This window comes from Ambystoma mexicanum, chromosome 14 (assembly GCF_040938575.1).
Source record: "Ambystoma mexicanum isolate Mex_15411 chromosome 14, UKY_AmexF1_1, whole genome shotgun sequence".
NCBI classification, from domain to species: domain Eukaryota; kingdom Metazoa; phylum Chordata; class Amphibia; order Caudata; family Ambystomatidae; genus Ambystoma; species Ambystoma mexicanum.
In genome coordinates this window covers 442295301-442313395 of record NC_090940.1, presented here as the reverse complement: position 1 = coordinate 442313395, position 18095 = coordinate 442295301, and the positions used below count along the sequence as shown (strand labels likewise).

Here is an 18095-nt window from a genome sequence, read left to right as displayed (position 1 = left end):
GGAACTAAACCAGGTGAAAGTTGATTAAGTGCTGTGATGTGGTCTTAGCAAATCATAAAGAAGCAGCAGTAGTGTTATGAATTACAATTACAAACAAGTTAAGACAGTCACAGATCATGTAGACACTTGCTGTAGAAATAATGCCTTGAATGACAAACGCACGTGGGTTTAGCAGTAAGAGGCTACAAATGTTTGTTGAACAGAAAGCACACGGTTCCACATAAGGCAAGGGCTAATGTCAAAAGACAAATGTAGACAATATATTGCCGTTAATGAATAACGCACGTGGGTTCAGAAAAAAGCAAACGCATAGCCTGCTCCGTGACTCTAGCACAGGCGATGAACAGGACATGATAAACTTCCTCTTTCTAACCACAGAATAGCAGCCCCTGTCTCAAGAAGGGATGCCTTTTCTGCACCACTCAGATCAGATAAGCCAAGGACAGGAAGCAGGATACCAAAAATAGACAACGGTTGGATGTGTGCACAGACAAGTGTACCTCTTTACCACTTCAGAAACACCTTTAATATAATGGGGTTTTAAAGTGGTCTAGGAACGAGTGGCATGCTTTGCTCTTGTCCCTAGCAGAAGCACATTCACTCCAAGTGAAATATCCAAGAGTCAAAGACAGTACCCGTCTCTTGATTTTTTACATAGGTACATCACGTGTGCAATGCAAAGCAAAGCACAAGAGCAGGTCCAAGCTCTAGACTAGCTTTCCAGCCCGAGGAAATGACGCACAGATTTTTAGGCAGACCGAGTCCTGGTTTAATATAAAAAGCACAAAAAGGCTGAACAGAAGAACACACACACATACGCAGCGCCGCAGAAGAAATCTAGGGGGTTGGGAAGAAACTTCCATTGCAGGTTCCCGAGCAGAAGGCACGAACGAAGGCGAGCAGGCCCAATCAATAGGAAGTCGTGGTCAATTTCGCATGCATCCCAGCAAGGCCTGAAGGCGCGAGTTTCAATGTGGAAGTTGATCTGTATGCATTTATTCAGAGACTGAAGGCGTGCTTTATTATGTTACACCACTCCCGATCATACCAAGCTAAGTACAGACCAACATAAACTCCACGTTGCTCAAGCTGGTATCTTAAAATGATCAATTGTACTTGATCTTTATTAAATGTGAATGAATCATGCTTTTAGCTTACGCAATAACGCTCTTCACAGGTTTGGTAATATGTTACGTTATAATTGTTGCTTCCATAGCAGGTGTAATGAGAAGTAGAGCTGGTAGAAAACAGAAGTAATATTAAATATATTGACTTGCTACCTTCAAGTGTCAGTTTCACATTTTTGAGTAATGCATCATAATGAGGTCTCTCTGAGTCCAAACGAAATACATGAATATTTTTCCTGGTTGTATTATGTCAAGGGGTGCAAACACTCAACAGTCCGAGCGCTAGACTAAATCCCTAGGGGCATCTCTCGCCATAGAACATGACGTGTGATTTCCTGCCCACTTCACACAGCCCTATTTTGGGTGGAGCGAGGGAGGTAGAAAATCACGCCCTATAGGGGCATTTCTGTCAGTAGAACCATGGATATGTTTTGGTCAGGCCTCCAGATAAGGTGCATACCCGGCCTTTTTACGCATGAAAATCTTGTAAATACGACAGCTTTATTATTTTCCTTTGTACATTTACACAGAGGTTTAGAGCAGAGGGCAGTGGAAAGGTCAGGTTACTTGACAGAAACCAGAAGGCTTCTTTTGATTTTTATCTACATAAATGTAATTGCAAGCCACCTCTGAAACAGAATGTATTTTTCTGAAGCCTTTCAAAAAAAAGAAACTGCACACTGTGATAAAAGGAATGGTTTATTTCCATTTAGCTTCGGCTGTGTTGATGCTCATGGAGCAACCAGAAGCACTGTGCATATTTAATTTTCCTAGAATTTTAGGATTGTATAATAAGATGGAAAACTAAGTTGCAATTGAGAATTGATATTTTGTAACAAATGATGCTTTTTTCCCCAGTGAAAGCAAACCAGTATTGCGCAATTGTATTTTTCAGAGTGCCTCTGCTGTGTGCATAATCACGCAGAGGCAGATCATTACATTTAATTTACACTCGAATTATAAAAACAGTGTGTAAAATGATGAGTATTCACAGTCTAATTTACATCCATTCAACCTTGCTGTCAATGGGGTACATTACTATAAATGGTCAGTGGCAGCAGTCTTTGCTCAAGGGTGAGTGATTGTCATTCCCCCTTACCTGACAATTAACAGCCCCCTCATTTAAGGCACCCTCCTCTCTACCCTCATGAACGGACATATTCCCCTGCTTCGCTAGAAACCAACACTGAACCCTGATGACCTCTGCAACTACAGCCCCATCTTCCTTTCCCAGGTAAGATCCAGGAGAAAGCAGGAGCCTTGCAACTCTTCCAACACATTAAAGCCAATAACCTCCTTAAGTCCGACCAATCTGTCTTTAGACCCACATGTACCATTAAATTGGCTGCCATCAAGATGATAGACGGTGCCCTTGACATCCTTGGTGATGGTCATCCTTACCTCCTGGTTCACTTTGACATCTCAGCGCCTTTGAAACAACCGACCACCGGACACTCACTGACAATCCACATCACTGCATGAGAATCAATGAGATTGCATTCCACTGGTTCAAATCCCACCTTGCTAACCACCACCAATTCACCCAAATCACCAAGATTACCCATCACCTGTGGAATTATACAAGAGTCCATTCTCTCACCAGTGATCTTCAAACATTACATGGAACAGCTTGGGACATTTGTGGTGCCACACAACATCCACAGCCACCAAAACAGATGACACGCAGCTCAATCTCAAGATAACCTCAAATCGAAGACCTCCACAGGCTCATGGCCTACCTCACATTTATCTAGTCCTGGATGACCAGTGTTTACCCAAATCTCAACTTCTCCAAGACAGAATTCGTATTGCTGACCTACAGTAAACACCCCCCAGACATAGCTCTCGGGTATGAACCTCAAAGGCTTCACACCCCAGCTGGCCACATATGACCAGTCTCCTAGGTTTGACATCAACAGACACTTTTCCTGTAAGCAGCACATACCAAGGAAATAACAAACAGCTTGGTACCAACTTTCTCTCCTGTACAAAATCCAACCCTTCATTCCGACTACACTAGCACCTCTGAGATGTGCGTTACATGCTGCAGCACGGCTGAAAGGACTCTGCACATTCAAGCACATCATCCCGGCCCTCTTCAAACTGCACTGGCTCCCATTGCAACCATATACATTGTCAAATCCTGCAGCATCATCTACAAGGGTGTCAACCTGAAATCCTCAAGATACCTCACTGAGAAACACAGCATCTCCAGAGGCCTACGTTCCACAAGAAGGACATGCGCAGACTTGAACCTGAAGATATGCATTCTCAGTTTACACCCCACTCTGGAATCTCCTCCCTGGCAACACCAGACGGACCCCTTCTACATTTCAGGAAAGAGCTCAAGACTCTCCTCTTCAAGGAATGGCTCCATCCTAACACACAGGTCCACACAAAATCCATTCCCTGCATAACATGAGACTGGGCTATCTGCTCCCCTGGTTTCTTGTAGAAAACTTGCTGCCAAATTGCTTGCCTCCTACACACTCCCAGTTTTAGCTCTCCAGTATCTCCGCTTCCCTCCCTGGGACTTGTGAAGTGCTTTGTTGCTTCCCGAGGTTAGGTCGGTGCTCAATAGAAACCCTCAAAATAATGGTGCCTGCCTTTCTATGGACTGCTGTATTAGGATGTCACCAGCGCCTGGACTTGCGTCTGCTGCTTCAAAGCTTGATTTCCTGATGGCTTTGGTATTCCTTCAAAAAGCAGGAAAGGCCGGTGCAGGGGGGAGGAGGGGAGGAGGCGGTGTACGAGGCGGCGTAGGTCAAATACCTGGATCAATCATGTAGGGTAATCTTAATTACTCTGCATACTACTATTCGTCCTATTACGTGCATCCACCCACCACAAGAAGGTGGTTGTTCATCGAGCCGCTCTCCCTTGGCGTGGAAAAGATTAGGAAGTTCATTAGGTGAGGCTTGCAGAGGCGTTGCTACGGGGGGCTATAGCCCTGGGCCGAATATCTGAGTCTACAACCAAAAGTCTATCTAGCTCTTAGACCCTACAATCCTTACAGTGTAGCTACAGATCTTTACCAGACCTAGCAACACTGTTGGGTGAGGGACTACTATGTAGGAATGACAGGAGTCTAAAGAATAAAAAAGAAGAAGTAACGGATGTGCCTGCCTTGAAATAAAGGCATCCTACAATTCGTAATTAATGTGACACAATAATAGGCAAGTGACAAGTATAGAACTCGGAGTAATACTGTGGGCAGAGGCATCATTCAAACGCATTGGAAAATGATTGCTCCTGCTGACTGTTGGTGGCCTGGTATTTATCAGACCTTTAAATCTGTTGCCTTGCAGTACCGACTGTAAATTGTATGGTATGTTTAAAATGCCTAATTTAAACACATTTAAAACAAATTCTCACGTGTAAGAACTCCTCCAATTCCCCTTGGTTTGTCAGGGCTTCCTTTCTAGACTCTTTCGAGCAGACAGATTACTGCGAAATATGCACACCCACTCCAGTTAATGCACACCGCTCCAGTTACAAAATTCACCAGCCACCACTGCAGTTATTTTTGAACAATCAAACGCCCAGTTTTACAACATTTAAATTTTCTTTTCAAATGAATAAGTTGCACGTTTGCTTCTTTTGTATGATTAGTCGTATTTGAAGTGTGTGCGGTCCGTCCATAATGTGTGTCCATAACAGCGAACCATAGTCCAGAATGTGTGCCCCTATTGACCTTTTGCCCGGAACGGCCACAATTTGCACGGTGGTCACTGCGCCCTCCACTTACCTTCTCAGCATAGAACTGCAACTCGTCCGCTCGGGCCCAGGTGGTCTGGATGCGCTCGTGTCGCACCAAAGCAGTCAGCAGGTTCCGTAACATGTCCAGGCGGGAACGGGGACCGAGCCCCATACGACGGGCGACGCGGCCATGGCTTATGTATAGTGCTGGGAGTAGCCGCATTAAGCCAAGAGGCACGCACCGATCCAAGAGAAGCGAAGGATTTGCAGAACTAGATTATGGCTATCCCGAAGAGAATGCAAGCGAAGTTAAGAAAAACAAACTATTTGCGTTCCTGCTGGAAACGGACTCTGCTGTGCAGGGACAAGGTGAAAAAAACCAAGAGAAACCACTGCCAGCGATGAGCGATGTGTCATTGGTGCATGGAACGGGAAGATAAACTGATTGGCAGCAATGCCGGAAGTAGCATGCGCGGATAGGAAGAAAACATTACAGGTACCGGAAGTTCATTGTGGGACGGAAGACACACTTTGACAGCTGGTGGGAGTGGATTACAGCAAGGAATTGATCGTTCTAGTTGCCGGAAGTTTATTGTGCGGGGCGGAAGTGATCCGTGTTGCTGCCGGAAGTGGTGGTGGTGGTGGCAGCGGCAGCAGCAGCGGTGGCTGCTCTGAATCGGACCCCGGTGGGACCGGATCGTGATAACGGTGGGTGAGCAAAACAAGTGTCTGAGAGGAGTAGAGTTCGACCCTCTCTTTCTATATCACAGCTGATATATATTACATAATAATGTGGCTCCCATGGTTCCCCCAAGACTAGGACTATCGTTTCTCCAACTCCTATCGCTGCAGTCAAGAGCGTTATACCCAAGAGTACAACTCACTAGCGAGCTCAGAATTTTCCTCACGTCAGTCTTGACTTATGAGTGCCCAAGTCAGCCCTGTTTTCTAAGCTTTTTAAAATAACTTTTTATTAGTTTCTCCATCTTAATGCAGAACGAGAAAACAATTTAGAACATATCAGCCTCACAACCCAGTGCTTTACTCCCATCAGATCCGGCAAAAGTAGATAATCAATTACAGCCAAGAAAAGAGTGACGCAGAACAGATCCAGGCAGTAGATATCGAGTTAACAATCGGACCCCCCAATGTCACTGTTACCTTTTGACAGTAAATATGCGATATAAATCCACCAGATATCCTTAGGTTTCACTCACCATAGTCTCTTTCCAGTAAGTGACAATGAGCAATATCATTCTTCCAATGGCTATATTCAGGAGGTCGGCCCCCCCCCATATCATAGCCACCCTTTTTTTGGCCAATAGCAACAAACCCAGAAGGATCCTAACCTGCTTTGGCAATTCCTGTGTGTGACCCAGCACTGCTACCACTGGGCACGGAGTCCCCAATACTCCAGCGATTCCTTCAAGCAGTTCAAACACCTTTGTTCAGTAAATCTGGGGACATAACCAAGCCAGATGTAGAAAGTTTGCGGGAGAGACCCCCCATCTCCGGCATGACTGCAGGAAGAACCAGTGAACACCCACTGGGGTCAGGTAAAACTGGTGCAAGTACTTAAAGTGAATCAACTTAAAATTGCTGTTAATCGCCACCTTTTTGAGTCTGCATAAAACAATATCTCCAGACTTTATCCGTTAGTGAACGGCCAGCGCCTCCTCCCCTTTAGCCCGGGAGTACCCAGCGAACCTGTCGATTATAGCAGAGTATATTCTGGAAACCAGCTTGGACCTAACCTTGTGCTGATCATCTCTTGCAGTGTTTGATAGGGAGGAGTAGAGTAACTTATCCTTGGACCTGCCCTCAATATGCTTCCACGCACAACATGTCAGTTCGACCATATTATGCGCTTTAATGTCCAGCTGTGGGGAGGTGAGGACCACTGCTCTCAACAGTGATGGTGCTACAATGGCCCTCTCAATCTGTACATGAGCCTGTTCTGGTTTCAGATCAAACTAGTGCTGCAAGAAGGATGCCTGCACGGCTGTCCGCTATGCCTCAAGCTCAGGTAGGGCGAGCCCTCTCCTCTCCAAAGGAGCGACCAGTTACTCCCATTGCACTCTGGCCTGTTTCCCCTGCCAAATAAATGTAGTTAAAACATATTTCAGGGATTTAAAGAATTTTACAGGCACCTGTAAAGATGTGTTAAGGAAGGTGTACAGAAATCTCAGCAGTATAACCATTTTAATTAGCGTGATGCAGCCGAATATAGACAGAGGCAAATTCCTCCACCTCCCCAGCAAAGACTCGGTGTGTTCCAACTTCACCTCATAATTCTCCCTGTAGAGAAGTTCCTGAGATCTAGCCACCGTTACCCCCAGGTAGCGGGTCTGGGCGAGAGACCACCGAAAATCAAACTCATCTTGGAACCTCCCAGTCCCGTCAGTAAGAGGAAACAGCACTGACTTGGAGGGATTGATATTAAGCCCAGAGGACCGACCGAAAACCAAGGCATCCCTCGTGACAGACGCCAGTTTCACCTCAGGGTCCCTGATAAATAGTGTCAAGTCGTCCGGCGAGATTATCAATTTATGCATAAACAATTGAACTCACTTATCAATGTGCCGCCGCGTTTGAACCAATTCTGCTAGGGGCTACACCACAAGTGCGAACAGCATTGGAGACAATGGGCACCCCTGTGTTCCTCTTCCCATCTCTATGCCGGGTAACAATTTGATTGCCTCATGGATCTCCTGCTGTGATAATGGTTGCCCCAACCAATCTGTTTCTTCCTGTGCAAACCAGCAAAGACCGACCTGGTCCAGATATTCATCTAACATAACCTGGTCTCTGTTGCACCTGCATGAATACAGTGTTGTGTAGAAGTCAAAAAATTCCCCCATTATCCCCTCGTCCAAGCAACCCTGAATGGTCTATGACCCCATTGATGTGCGACTTGGAATTTTCAGATTTAATTGGGCACGCCAACGTGGCCCCAGTCCTGACCCTCCACATAACTCCTCACCATTGACGACCTATTAAGAAATGTAACCTTCCGATCGGCGGTGTGCCTAAATAAACTTAGTTCTTCACAGAATCTAGCCTGCTTATCCTCATTCGCTAAGAACCCAGCCCCCGATTCCAGTTTGCGCACTCGTGTCATACAGGCGGTCAGTTCGGCCCCCATGTGATGATGAATATTCCTGCCTCTTTGGCGATACACAGACCCCTTATCACGCAATTGAATGCCTCTCACAGCTTGGAATCGGAGGCTGTGGAGCCTTCATTCCCTTGAAGAACCAAGTTACTCCTTCCCTCGCTTCTTCGCTGAAAACTGTTCCGAAGGCTTTAGTTCTTAAAGATTCAGCTCCTGCCCCCATGACCCTTTCCTGGTATGGAGAGACCAGCAACCACCAGAGCATGGTCAGAAAGTGTGTGTGCAAGGATATTACAATGTGAAACCAGCCAGACCCTTTGGTAAAGGGAAGAAAAAAATACAGCTCAGAGGCAGAGCCGTGAACAGATGAACAGAATGTGAACCTCCTCGCCATGCCTAGCCCTGCATACGTCCACCAAACCCTCAGTGCAAATCTGCAACAACTTACTCCTAGCCTTAGATCCCCCTCTACTAAGCCCCCCGACCTATCCAACGAGTTATTCATGACAGCGTTAAAGTCCTCTGCCCAACATACCATGTTCTCTGGTTGCTTCCTTATTTGACCTCCGATAAATTCCAATGTCCCTATGGAGTCCGTATTGGGACTGTAGTAGTTCACAAAGGTAAACCCCTGCTCTTGAATCAGTCCTGTGAGGATCAAAGCCCTCTTTTCATTGTCCCTCCCCATACATCGAAAAGTGGTGCGCAAGTGGTGTTGTCCGGTGTCTGCGGCAGTCTGCACTTTGAAAGAGGAGCTGCACGACGATGAAGAGACTGGGGGCTGAGGTAAATCAGGCAACAGGGGAGCAGTCGGGTACAAGCACCAGACTTCAGGTGAGACGTGTGAACTCACTACCTACATTAACATCGCCCTTCTTTAAATGCGACCCAAAGTCAGTCGTGATTGATGTTTAGCACCCGCAAGTCCACCTCGCTGCAAGCACGGATTAAAACTGAGCGAGGAGCTGAGCAAGATCGAGGAAACTGTGCAGAGGAGGGACAACAACATGCCTTGACTGGTAAACAATGAGAAAGAGGAAAACAGCAGGTTGTCTGTCCGTTGCAAGTGCAGGAGCTATGTGCAAGGTTGGAAGGCTCGGAAGGGTATGGACTCTGTTCAGAGAACGCCCCTACTCACCAGATAGAGGCAACGTCAGTAAACCCCCAACCTTCGGAAATGTCTCAGGCTGAGGGGAACCCACTGTCTATTGGGCTGGAGAAGAAACTGGGTGAATTAGCCCTGAGACCCACAGAGCCGACCACTGAGAGGGAAATTTTGACGGCCTATACTAAAAGTCCAACTGTAAATACAGAAGGACTAGAGACCTTGGTGGTGGAATGTGGCAATGAAGAAGTGACAAATACAATACTGGCCATATATGAAATCCCCTGGCCGGAGAGAGAGAACCAGGACTACTATGAAGAGAGGTGGGAGGGAGAGGACAGTGAACCCTGTGGGGAGATAGCTTCCCATTCAAGGCAGGAGAAGGCAGCCGATGTAGTGGTATCATGTGACTCCCCCAATCCCCACCCTAAACAAGTAAAGTAGATGAGTGCACGGTGCTTAAAAATCCAAGTTCCACTGCGCCAACGGAATTGGAGATGCTTCTAGATCACTTGGAGCCTCAGAACTTGAAAAACAGTGCCCAACTCAAATTCACTGTGGGACCAGCCCCCAAAGTAGAATGGAATGTAGAATCGGGTACCTGTGAGGTAGGAAGCCTGGTCTGGGATGATTTGGATGAAATGGAGGAAATACAGGAGTCAGCTCGGCGGGCTGGAAGAAAAACCAACCTAGAAAGACCTTCCAATATCCAGTCCTGTAAGAACAAGAAAAGTCGGACAGGGAGGCTGCCCCAGAGGATCAGCAAAGGGGAGAATCCCAGTGGGAGCGAAATTCATTAGCGGAAGTGGCATGGGAAGAGGAAGCGCCCCCACCTATAGTGGTTACTAACAATTCTACTAAGATGAACACTGAGCTGAAGTTAAAGGAGCCAAGTAATTCAGCGCTGGCAGAAAAACAAATACAAGATTTATCAGCCCTAACAGGGAAGAAAGCTCGTGAGAAACGTAATAGTCTCTCGTTTATAAAAGAGAAGATAGCAGCGTTAGATAATTAAGCTACATTCTCGCCACAAAAGTGGGACGAAAAAAGGAAGGAACAACGAGGCCTGGAGAACCCTTCTGCTAATTTATCACTGGATCGGAGCCATGCTACAATGGAGAAACAAGGAAGAGCAGACTCCCCTAAGGTACATGTGTCCCCGGAAAAGAGAAGTTACCTAGAAACAAAGGAAGAGGAGGAGGCGACTGATAGAAGTAAGCACGAAGAGGCGAAAAATGAAAGAATGGCAAACTAGCCCACACTCAAAATAGTCATAGCAGCTTTGACTATCTCAGTTGCCCCTTTTTTTAAAACTGTATGAGAGTATAAACACCTCCTTACAAGATATTCACACAGTGAACGCAAAGAACAACACTCAGTTGCTAGGTTTAGAGGGTTTTATGAACAAAGTTAAACAGGGACTAGTTGAAGAAGCCGAACTATCCAACGCATGGCAAAACCGGCTATTTGACATTGCCATAAGAGAGACTAATGATAAATCTCTACTAATGGAGGCGGTTCTATAGGACTGTAAGTGGATGAGAAGATGGTACAAAAAGGAGGAAGTAGCTAATTATTCACAAAGGAGCCTCGAAATCTCTACAGCGGAAATAGCCCATAAAGAGAAAGTGATCTCAAAGCCTATGGAAAATACAAATGTCACTGTAACTGGAATAGATAAAATCTTCGAAGCCCAGAAGGAGATGAACCTGCCTGTGCAGAAAAAGGGTAAGTGCGCATCCCAGATGATTGAAGTCCCTAAGACCAAGCCCAAAGAGAAGGACGGAACGGAGCTCCCACACCTGCAAAGAATGAAAGATCTTGAAAAAACAAACTTCCCGATCTTCGAAGGAACAGCAATAATGGATAAAACAAAAGATTCTGATAAGAAGGCAACTCTTTTCGGCCACAGAAGGAAAAGGAGGCAAAAAAATATGAAACTCATGCCAAAAAGGAAAGTCAACGGATCAAGAGCCTTTCTAAGAAACATTAAAACCCGCCAAGACTGTAAATGATACAATGTGCCAAGAAGGCTAGAAGAGAAATGATGATGGCAGAGGAGCCTCTCGAAATGTATGTGTTAGACGACTCACTCCCAATAAGGGAAAACTTAGATGACTGCGACTTTCAAGATGCAGAATCAGAAGCATGCTTGAGTGACCTGATAGAGATCATTGAGAAAAATCAGGATGAAGAGGAATGGGGAAAATCTTAGTTTTTTGGAGTGGGATGAAATTGAAAAGCAGGTTCGGGACATGACAGTGGAAACAAGTGGAGAGCTGCCACTGTCGAAAGAGAGGGATAGTCAAGACAGAAGTGACAACGTCCAGCAAAGGAGAAAAACAAAGCTCTGTCCTGGAATGAGAACAAATCTGAGCATTTTAGAACGCTTAAAGGAAAATAGAATTAAGCAAAAGCCAAAGGAGAAGGACCCAAAGAATGTAAATGGAGAAAAAAAAGTTAAGGAATGAATCTCAACACAAAAGGAAAGATACAGACTGTAATAATAAGCCGCAGAGAGAAGAAAGAGTGTACAAAGTACGATTATAGAGAATAATGAAAGATTCTAAGGGTATCCTCCTAAATAGAGAAAAAGTGATGAAACACTTTTGGCAGATCCCCGTAATGAGATATATATCATCGGACAACATCTTAATAGTGGAATTCTTCAGTGAAAGAAGGCTGGATTGGGTAACCCTACACCTGAAATCGCTTATAATTAAACAATCACTACTGGAGTCAAGAGATAAAATAGCCTTGTTAGGCTATGAGATGAGTGAATTTAAAGACCGGGTCTGGAAACCTAGAGAGCCCGCCAGTATCTCGAAGGAAAGGGGACATTTAAAGAAAGGGAACAGCGTCTTAAAATTTGTAAATGCTGAAGACAAAATGTACATGGAGAGATGCTCTCCCTCTGGGATAGAAATGAAGTCCAGAGGAAAGGAATTGAGGAAGTCCCCTATCATAAAATTGCAAAGGTCAAAATTGAAGGGGAGAATTGAAAAGGAACAAGATTGCTAAACCCCCTCAGAAGAGCAGGGGAAAAAGCTAAGATTTACCATTGACAACTCTAGAAAGCAAATCAAAGCGACAAAACCGACACATCAAGGGAGAGAGAAGATTCCGACTTGCAGCGACAAAGAAGCAGTAGAATGAAAGGAAGGAGGATCTTGAGAGACAAACTTGTGCCTCATGGAATACACGTGGGTTTAAACAACTGTATTCGGGTGATGTTGACTCTCTTGGACAATATGAAATGTTATGTCTGCAGGAAACGTGGATAAGAAATAAGCCACTATGTGAAGGGTATGAAGTTTACGTGAACCCAGCAAGGATAGGAGAGAAGGGAAGGCCTTATGCAGGACTCTTAATCTTGGTCAAAATTGACAGCGATTTAAACGTAGTGGAACATTGCACTCCCAATCCCTTTGTAGGGATAGGGATTGGGAGCAGCCAAACACTGGAACTCTTTAGCCATCCCCTTCAGACACAAACCCTCATTCCTCACTTTTAAAGCTAGTATAAAACACAGGCTGAGTACCAAGCGCTTTAGTAAGTAGCACTTACCATCACCTGAGACGCCGGGCCCAGCCTCTGCAGCCCACCACTGTACATTCTACCTTGTATCTTATTAATTGACCCACCTGTAACCAGGGTCCATTTGTTGATGATAATCTGCTTGCCTGACCTTGCCTATGTCTGTTACCTTAAGTCTCTCTAGCGCCCAGTTACCTCAGGGTTTGGTCCGCGATACAAATACAAAATAAAAAATACAGATTATTAAAATTGGTAAACGGCTGGAGAATCAGGAACTTAAAATACTATTAACACATATTGGAGTGAAACTATGTGTTCAACTGAGAAATACATAAGCAATGTAATGAAAGAAGTTGACGAGTCAATGTTAGAGGAAAATAACCAATTAATTATATGTGGTAACTTAAATGTCAAACTGCTAAAGACGGGAAGCCTAAAACTGAATCCCAGCTGGAGGGAAGAGCCCTACGATGGACAAATGAAATGGAAATCCGAGCCATGAGGATGTTAAATGGTTTGACTAAGGGGGACCTACATGGAGCCGACACTTTGTCCAGGGGTACAAGTCGTGCTTGTCTGGATTACTGCTTTGTATCTGGAAATACCCTGCAATGGATTGTCTCTTGAAGTTACGACTTACTAAGGATCGAACTGGAGCTCCAGGTAAGAAAGCAGGAAAGATTGAAGATGGACCCGTGGAAGTATCCTGGGGGAGGAATAAACTAAGAATAAAGCAGAAAGAAATACCTAAGCTGGCTGAGAGATAAGAAAGACACGTGTGTGATAACCCAGAGGGAGTGGAATATAGATGGCTACTAAAAGAATTTGAAATTAAAGAAGATATAAGTAGGACAACCACGTTGAATGGGAAACATGGCTATGATAAGGATTTGGTGGCCAAAAGGAAAAAATACAGAGCGGACAGTAGAATGTTACGGACAAAAGAATGCCAGAATAAACTGGAGATAAGGAAATGCAAACAAAACTATAAGAATTGGCTAAGCGCTATCCGGGCGAAAAGAGCCCATTGTGATGCTGAACACTTTTTGGCAGCAGTATGCGCAAGTAATGGAAGAAATCTATGAGACAACCGCAATAAGGGAGATGACTTCCAAACAGCATTCGCAACTGGTCAAGTCTCGGAAGAATGCTGGGTAGAACATTATTCAGCATTATTCTGGAAGAAGCGGGCTACTAATCACTCAGGGAGAAGTAAAGAGCAGAGAGTGTGGATGCTGGAATTTGACCGCACAGAAATAATATGGATGATCAATAAACTAAGCTCTTCAAGGGCAGCGGGCCCAGATGGCATCTCAAACCACACGCTGAAGGCTAATCAGGACAGTTGGGGAGACTTAATTACCCTACTATTCACACAAATATTCTAGACTCTGACCATTCCATTGTCATGGAAGGATGCAATAGTAGTCCCAATCTATAAAAAAGGAGATTGTGGGGAACTAAGCAACTATAGACCAATTGCTTTATTAGATTCTATAGGTAAACTATTTGCATCAATATTACTCGGGGATCTAAAACGCTGGGCAACAAAGGCAGGTATAATTGATCCCCGGCAAACAGGTTTCATAAGTGGAGTTTGAACATCATTATATCTATTCATTTTGAACCTGTTAAAACAACGTTCATTAGAAACAAATACAAAAATCTACCTAGGGTTCATTGACCTAGAACAAGCGTTTGATGGAGTAAGTCACGAACACTTGTGGGCAAAACTGAAGCAGTGGAAATGCCCGAAGGACCTGTTAGAAGATATCCAAGCTCTTTACACGGACACATCGATACAGGTGCAAATGTCAAGAGATGGTTCCCTCTCGAGAAAGATCTACACACACGCTGGCATAAAACAAGGATGTACGTTGGCCCCCTTTTTATTCGCCCTATATATGGCAGACATGGAAGATTCACAAAGGAGCATTAGAGCATTTCACCTAAAATGGAAGGAGTGATTCCATGGATTCTATACGCAGACAATCTGGTCTTTATTGACCAGAGGGCAATTGGACTACAGAGACGACTTAATGTATTCAAAGACTACCTGGATGAAACTGAGATGAAGGTAAACGTGAAGAAATTCAAACATCTTGATAATGAAGTCAGCTTGTTGCACTAAAAAAAAGTCTTTTATTTGGACCATCAATAATCAGAAGCTCGAAATGGTAAACTACGTAATCTATTTAGGAGAATGGATTAACTCCAATTGCTAACATCAACAGCTATGTGGAAAACCATCTCTTTATATCAGAAATGTGTAACAGAATCAACCCCTGTACCATTCGATATTCTGAATAATTCAACAGATAAAAGACAAAAGCCTGAAGAGATGGAAAAGCGATGTAAAGAATATCTGAAGGCAAATATCAAGATAGAATTGTTGGGGCGTGGCCTGGAGCGCCAGCGATGTGGCAGCTCCACTGATGGCCTCCGCATGAGTCCGCGGCCATCACCGTAATTCCCCGGTTCCTGCCATGATATTAATCAGCACGACTTGAGTGGAGACGCTGGAAGCGCTTCTGCTGCAACCTGGGTGCTTAACGGCCCCAGAATCGCAGAAACGCGGAGAAGACATTGCGCCGGCGCTGCAATCCCCAAGATGGCATCCGCAATGGTGTGCCCCTCCCCCTACGGCTCGTTAGCCTTCTCTCGTCTTGGATCAGACCCCCTTCTAACTCGCACTGACTGTGCGCCGACACCTGCACCACCTAGATCCCGGGTGGGGGCCACCCGCATCACCGGCTGGCCCGAGCTCTATGGCCTGACAGTAGCGCGGCGGACCCCCGCGCAGATGAGCCTGCCTGCAGCTGAGCCGCTCCGGCTGCTTCCCTCTCCGCCGGCTACTTTCCCCGACATCGCCATCCTACCATTTTGCGGGGCCACCCACACCAAGCGCCACCCAGCACCACTGCGGGGCCCCCAGCACCAAGCACCCGTGGGGGGGCCGCCGGCAGCCTCAGCGGCCTGTCCCCATCCGGCGGCTGAGCCGGTCTGACCTATCCTGCGGCCGTGGAGTCGGCCTCTTCCTCCTGCTGGGGCCTCTAGTCCGGGGGATCCCGCGAGGGCTCCTCCCTCCACCGAGGCCAACTGCCTGCCTGAACCTCGGCCCCGCTGGGCCCGGCCAGCGGATTCACTGCAGCTCCTCTGTTGGGGCTGGTAGGCTTCCCCCTGGTGGAGGGCCCCCCCATTCGGTGTCGGCTGACACCGGCCCCGTGGCTCCAGCAGCGATCGGGTTGGGGCTGACTACCCCATCCCTCTTCCAGCATCCCAGACCGCTGAGCTCCTCGAACTGGCTGGCTTTGTCGCCCAAGCACAACACGGAGACACACATCAACCCCAGACTCCTAAAGCTCATCGCCCACCGCAACGGGGGGGGCTCTCCGGCTCCTGGGCCTGACCACCATCACCCGGGGAGGGGGAGTGCTGCGGAGAGAGCCCTGATTCTCTGCGGTTCGCAGGAGCGCCCCAAAGGCACTGGTCGGCCTACGCTATTGTCTTCCTGGGGCGCCCCTGACCACCCCCCGCCCTTTCCAGCCGGATGCGGTCTGCCTGTGACTTGTGCAACTTGAACTAGCCTGCAGTGAGTGTCCAGCGGACCGTCATCCACTTTGCTTCGCGGAGCTGCGCCACTAAGGTACGCCCTCACCCTTGAGGGAATTGAGGCGCCCCGGCCCAGTCCACCTCCTTGGCCCTCCCCACCCCCGGAACCTGCACCTGGGGCCCGGGACCCCCGTGCGTTGCCCCCAGGCAGGGCCCCCTTGGAGCAGTCTTTCACCTTAGAGCCATGTCTAAAGCTTTAAAAACCTCTAAATCCGGCGACATCTCCACCATGCTGCTGGCCCCGGAGAGGGGGAAGAAAGCCGAACCCCTCCACCCCAAACCCTCCCCTCAGAAAGTTACAGAAGATAAAGGGTCGCTCGCAACCAAAGAGGACCTCCAAGCTTTCATGTCCGACATCAAGTCGGAATTCGATTCCTGTATGGCGGAGCTCACGACCAAACTGGAGCAAACGGAACAACGGGTCGGCAATATCGAACGTAGGATGGCGGAGACTGAGGAACTGGCCACAGATCACTCTAACTCATTAGTAGAGGTCCACCGTTCCATTCAGGCACTAATGGACAGAACCTAAATCCTCGAGTGCAAGCAGGAGGACTTGGAGAACTGCTCCCGGCGCAACAACCTCCGCATCCGCGGAGTGCCCTCTGCGATCCCTGTTAAGGAGCTCCCCGGATATGTAAGTCTCTTCTTTCAGTCCCTGCTGCCAGATTTAGATGAGATGCAGCTCCTCCTTGACCGCACTCATCGATTGCGCCCCTGCCGAGGATCCGACACAGATCCCCCTCCAGACGTAATCACGAGAGTTCACTTCTACACCACCAAGAAGGCTATTTCAGCGATAGGCCGCTCAAAAGATGAACTCTTTCCAAGGTTCCCCATTGCAGATCTTCCAGGACCTCTCCCCTCTAACCCTCCAAAAGCGCAGGATGCTTCGCCCACTCTCGCTGTTCTTGCGGGACCAACAGATTCGATACCGATGGCTGTTCCCCACAGCGCTCGAGTTCTCATACAAGGGCACCCCCCGCACCATCAGCCACCTTGACGACGCAGCGTCATTCCCCTGCCCGGACTCCCCCGGGGGTACTGAGCCGCACTCCTCAAGCCAGACAAGCCTGGTGCAGGACGCCGCCTCTCCCAAGCCGAAGCGGCCCCCATGGTCAAGGGTGCAGAGAAGCCGTAAACCCAGATAACACGGGCTGGTATGTCTGATGCACACACAGTGCAGGAACCACCGTAACTCACTTAAGCTCGCCGCGGACCCCATACGGTCCATACCCTTCTCCAGGGTGGATGCCACCTTATAACCCCTGGAGAGAATCTCAACTATGTTGGCGTTGTCACTCGGTGACAGCCTGGGTGGCCGGGGGTGTCCCTGACAGACCAATATCGGTCCCCCCGGTCACAGTTCGGTCCTCCCGTTGGAGGCTATCGTTGGAAGTTCATATCTCCCGTTGGAGACCATTTCTAGAAACCTTTCAGCCACAGGACTCCCCTATGCAGCGTCTCTCTCACGACTATGGCTGACTTACCCGCTCCCACTCCCCCCCCCCTCCCCGCACAAAACGGACTTGGAGCACCAGCCCCCACATATAAAATTAAAGCTCAACACCTTAAACGTCAGAGGCCTGAACTCTCCCCGAAGAGGAAATCCATCCTCCAAAGACTGCACGACTAGGGGTCCTCAATTGCTTTCTTACAAGAAACGCACCTAATCCCGGCAGACTTTCCTCGCTTACGAAGCAGACTTTATCCGCTACAATTCCTTGCCTCCGGTGGAACCAAGAAGGGAGGCACCGCTATCCTCTTCGCTAAGGACTTAAAACCCCAAATCCTGGACTCGATGACTTGCCGCTTTGTAGCGGTCAAATGCACTATATTCGGCCAACTTTACACCCTCGTCTCGGCCTACACCCCGAATGAGCACCAGGAGGGATTTTAT

The 18095-nt window shown here is 47.3% G+C and overlaps 2 protein-coding genes across 8 annotated transcripts in view; one reads left to right on the top strand and one right to left on the bottom strand.

The window, feature by feature from the left end:
- MRPL17 (mitochondrial ribosomal protein L17) overlaps nucleotides 1-5324 on the bottom strand; it is a 58625-nt gene extending 53301 nt beyond the window's left edge. The window contains exon 1 of the mRNA XM_069637663.1: nucleotides 4876-5324. Within this exon, the coding sequence (XP_069493764.1) occupies nucleotides 4876-5049 (174 nt within the window). The 5' untranslated portion in view covers nucleotides 5050-5324. The remainder of the gene's footprint in view (nucleotides 1-4875) is intronic.
- Nucleotides 5321-18095, top strand: part of ZNF410 (zinc finger protein 410) — a 1181063-nt gene continuing 1168288 nt past the window's right edge. For 6 of the 7 annotated variants that reach the window (XR_011283761.1, XR_011283762.1, XM_069637660.1 and 3 more), the window contains exon 1: nucleotides 5419-5534. The gene's annotated coding sequence lies outside the window, so the exon portion shown is untranslated. Of the gene's footprint in view, nucleotides 5535-18095 lie in introns of all 7 variants that reach the window. The other variant, XM_069637659.1, reaches the window with a different exon arrangement.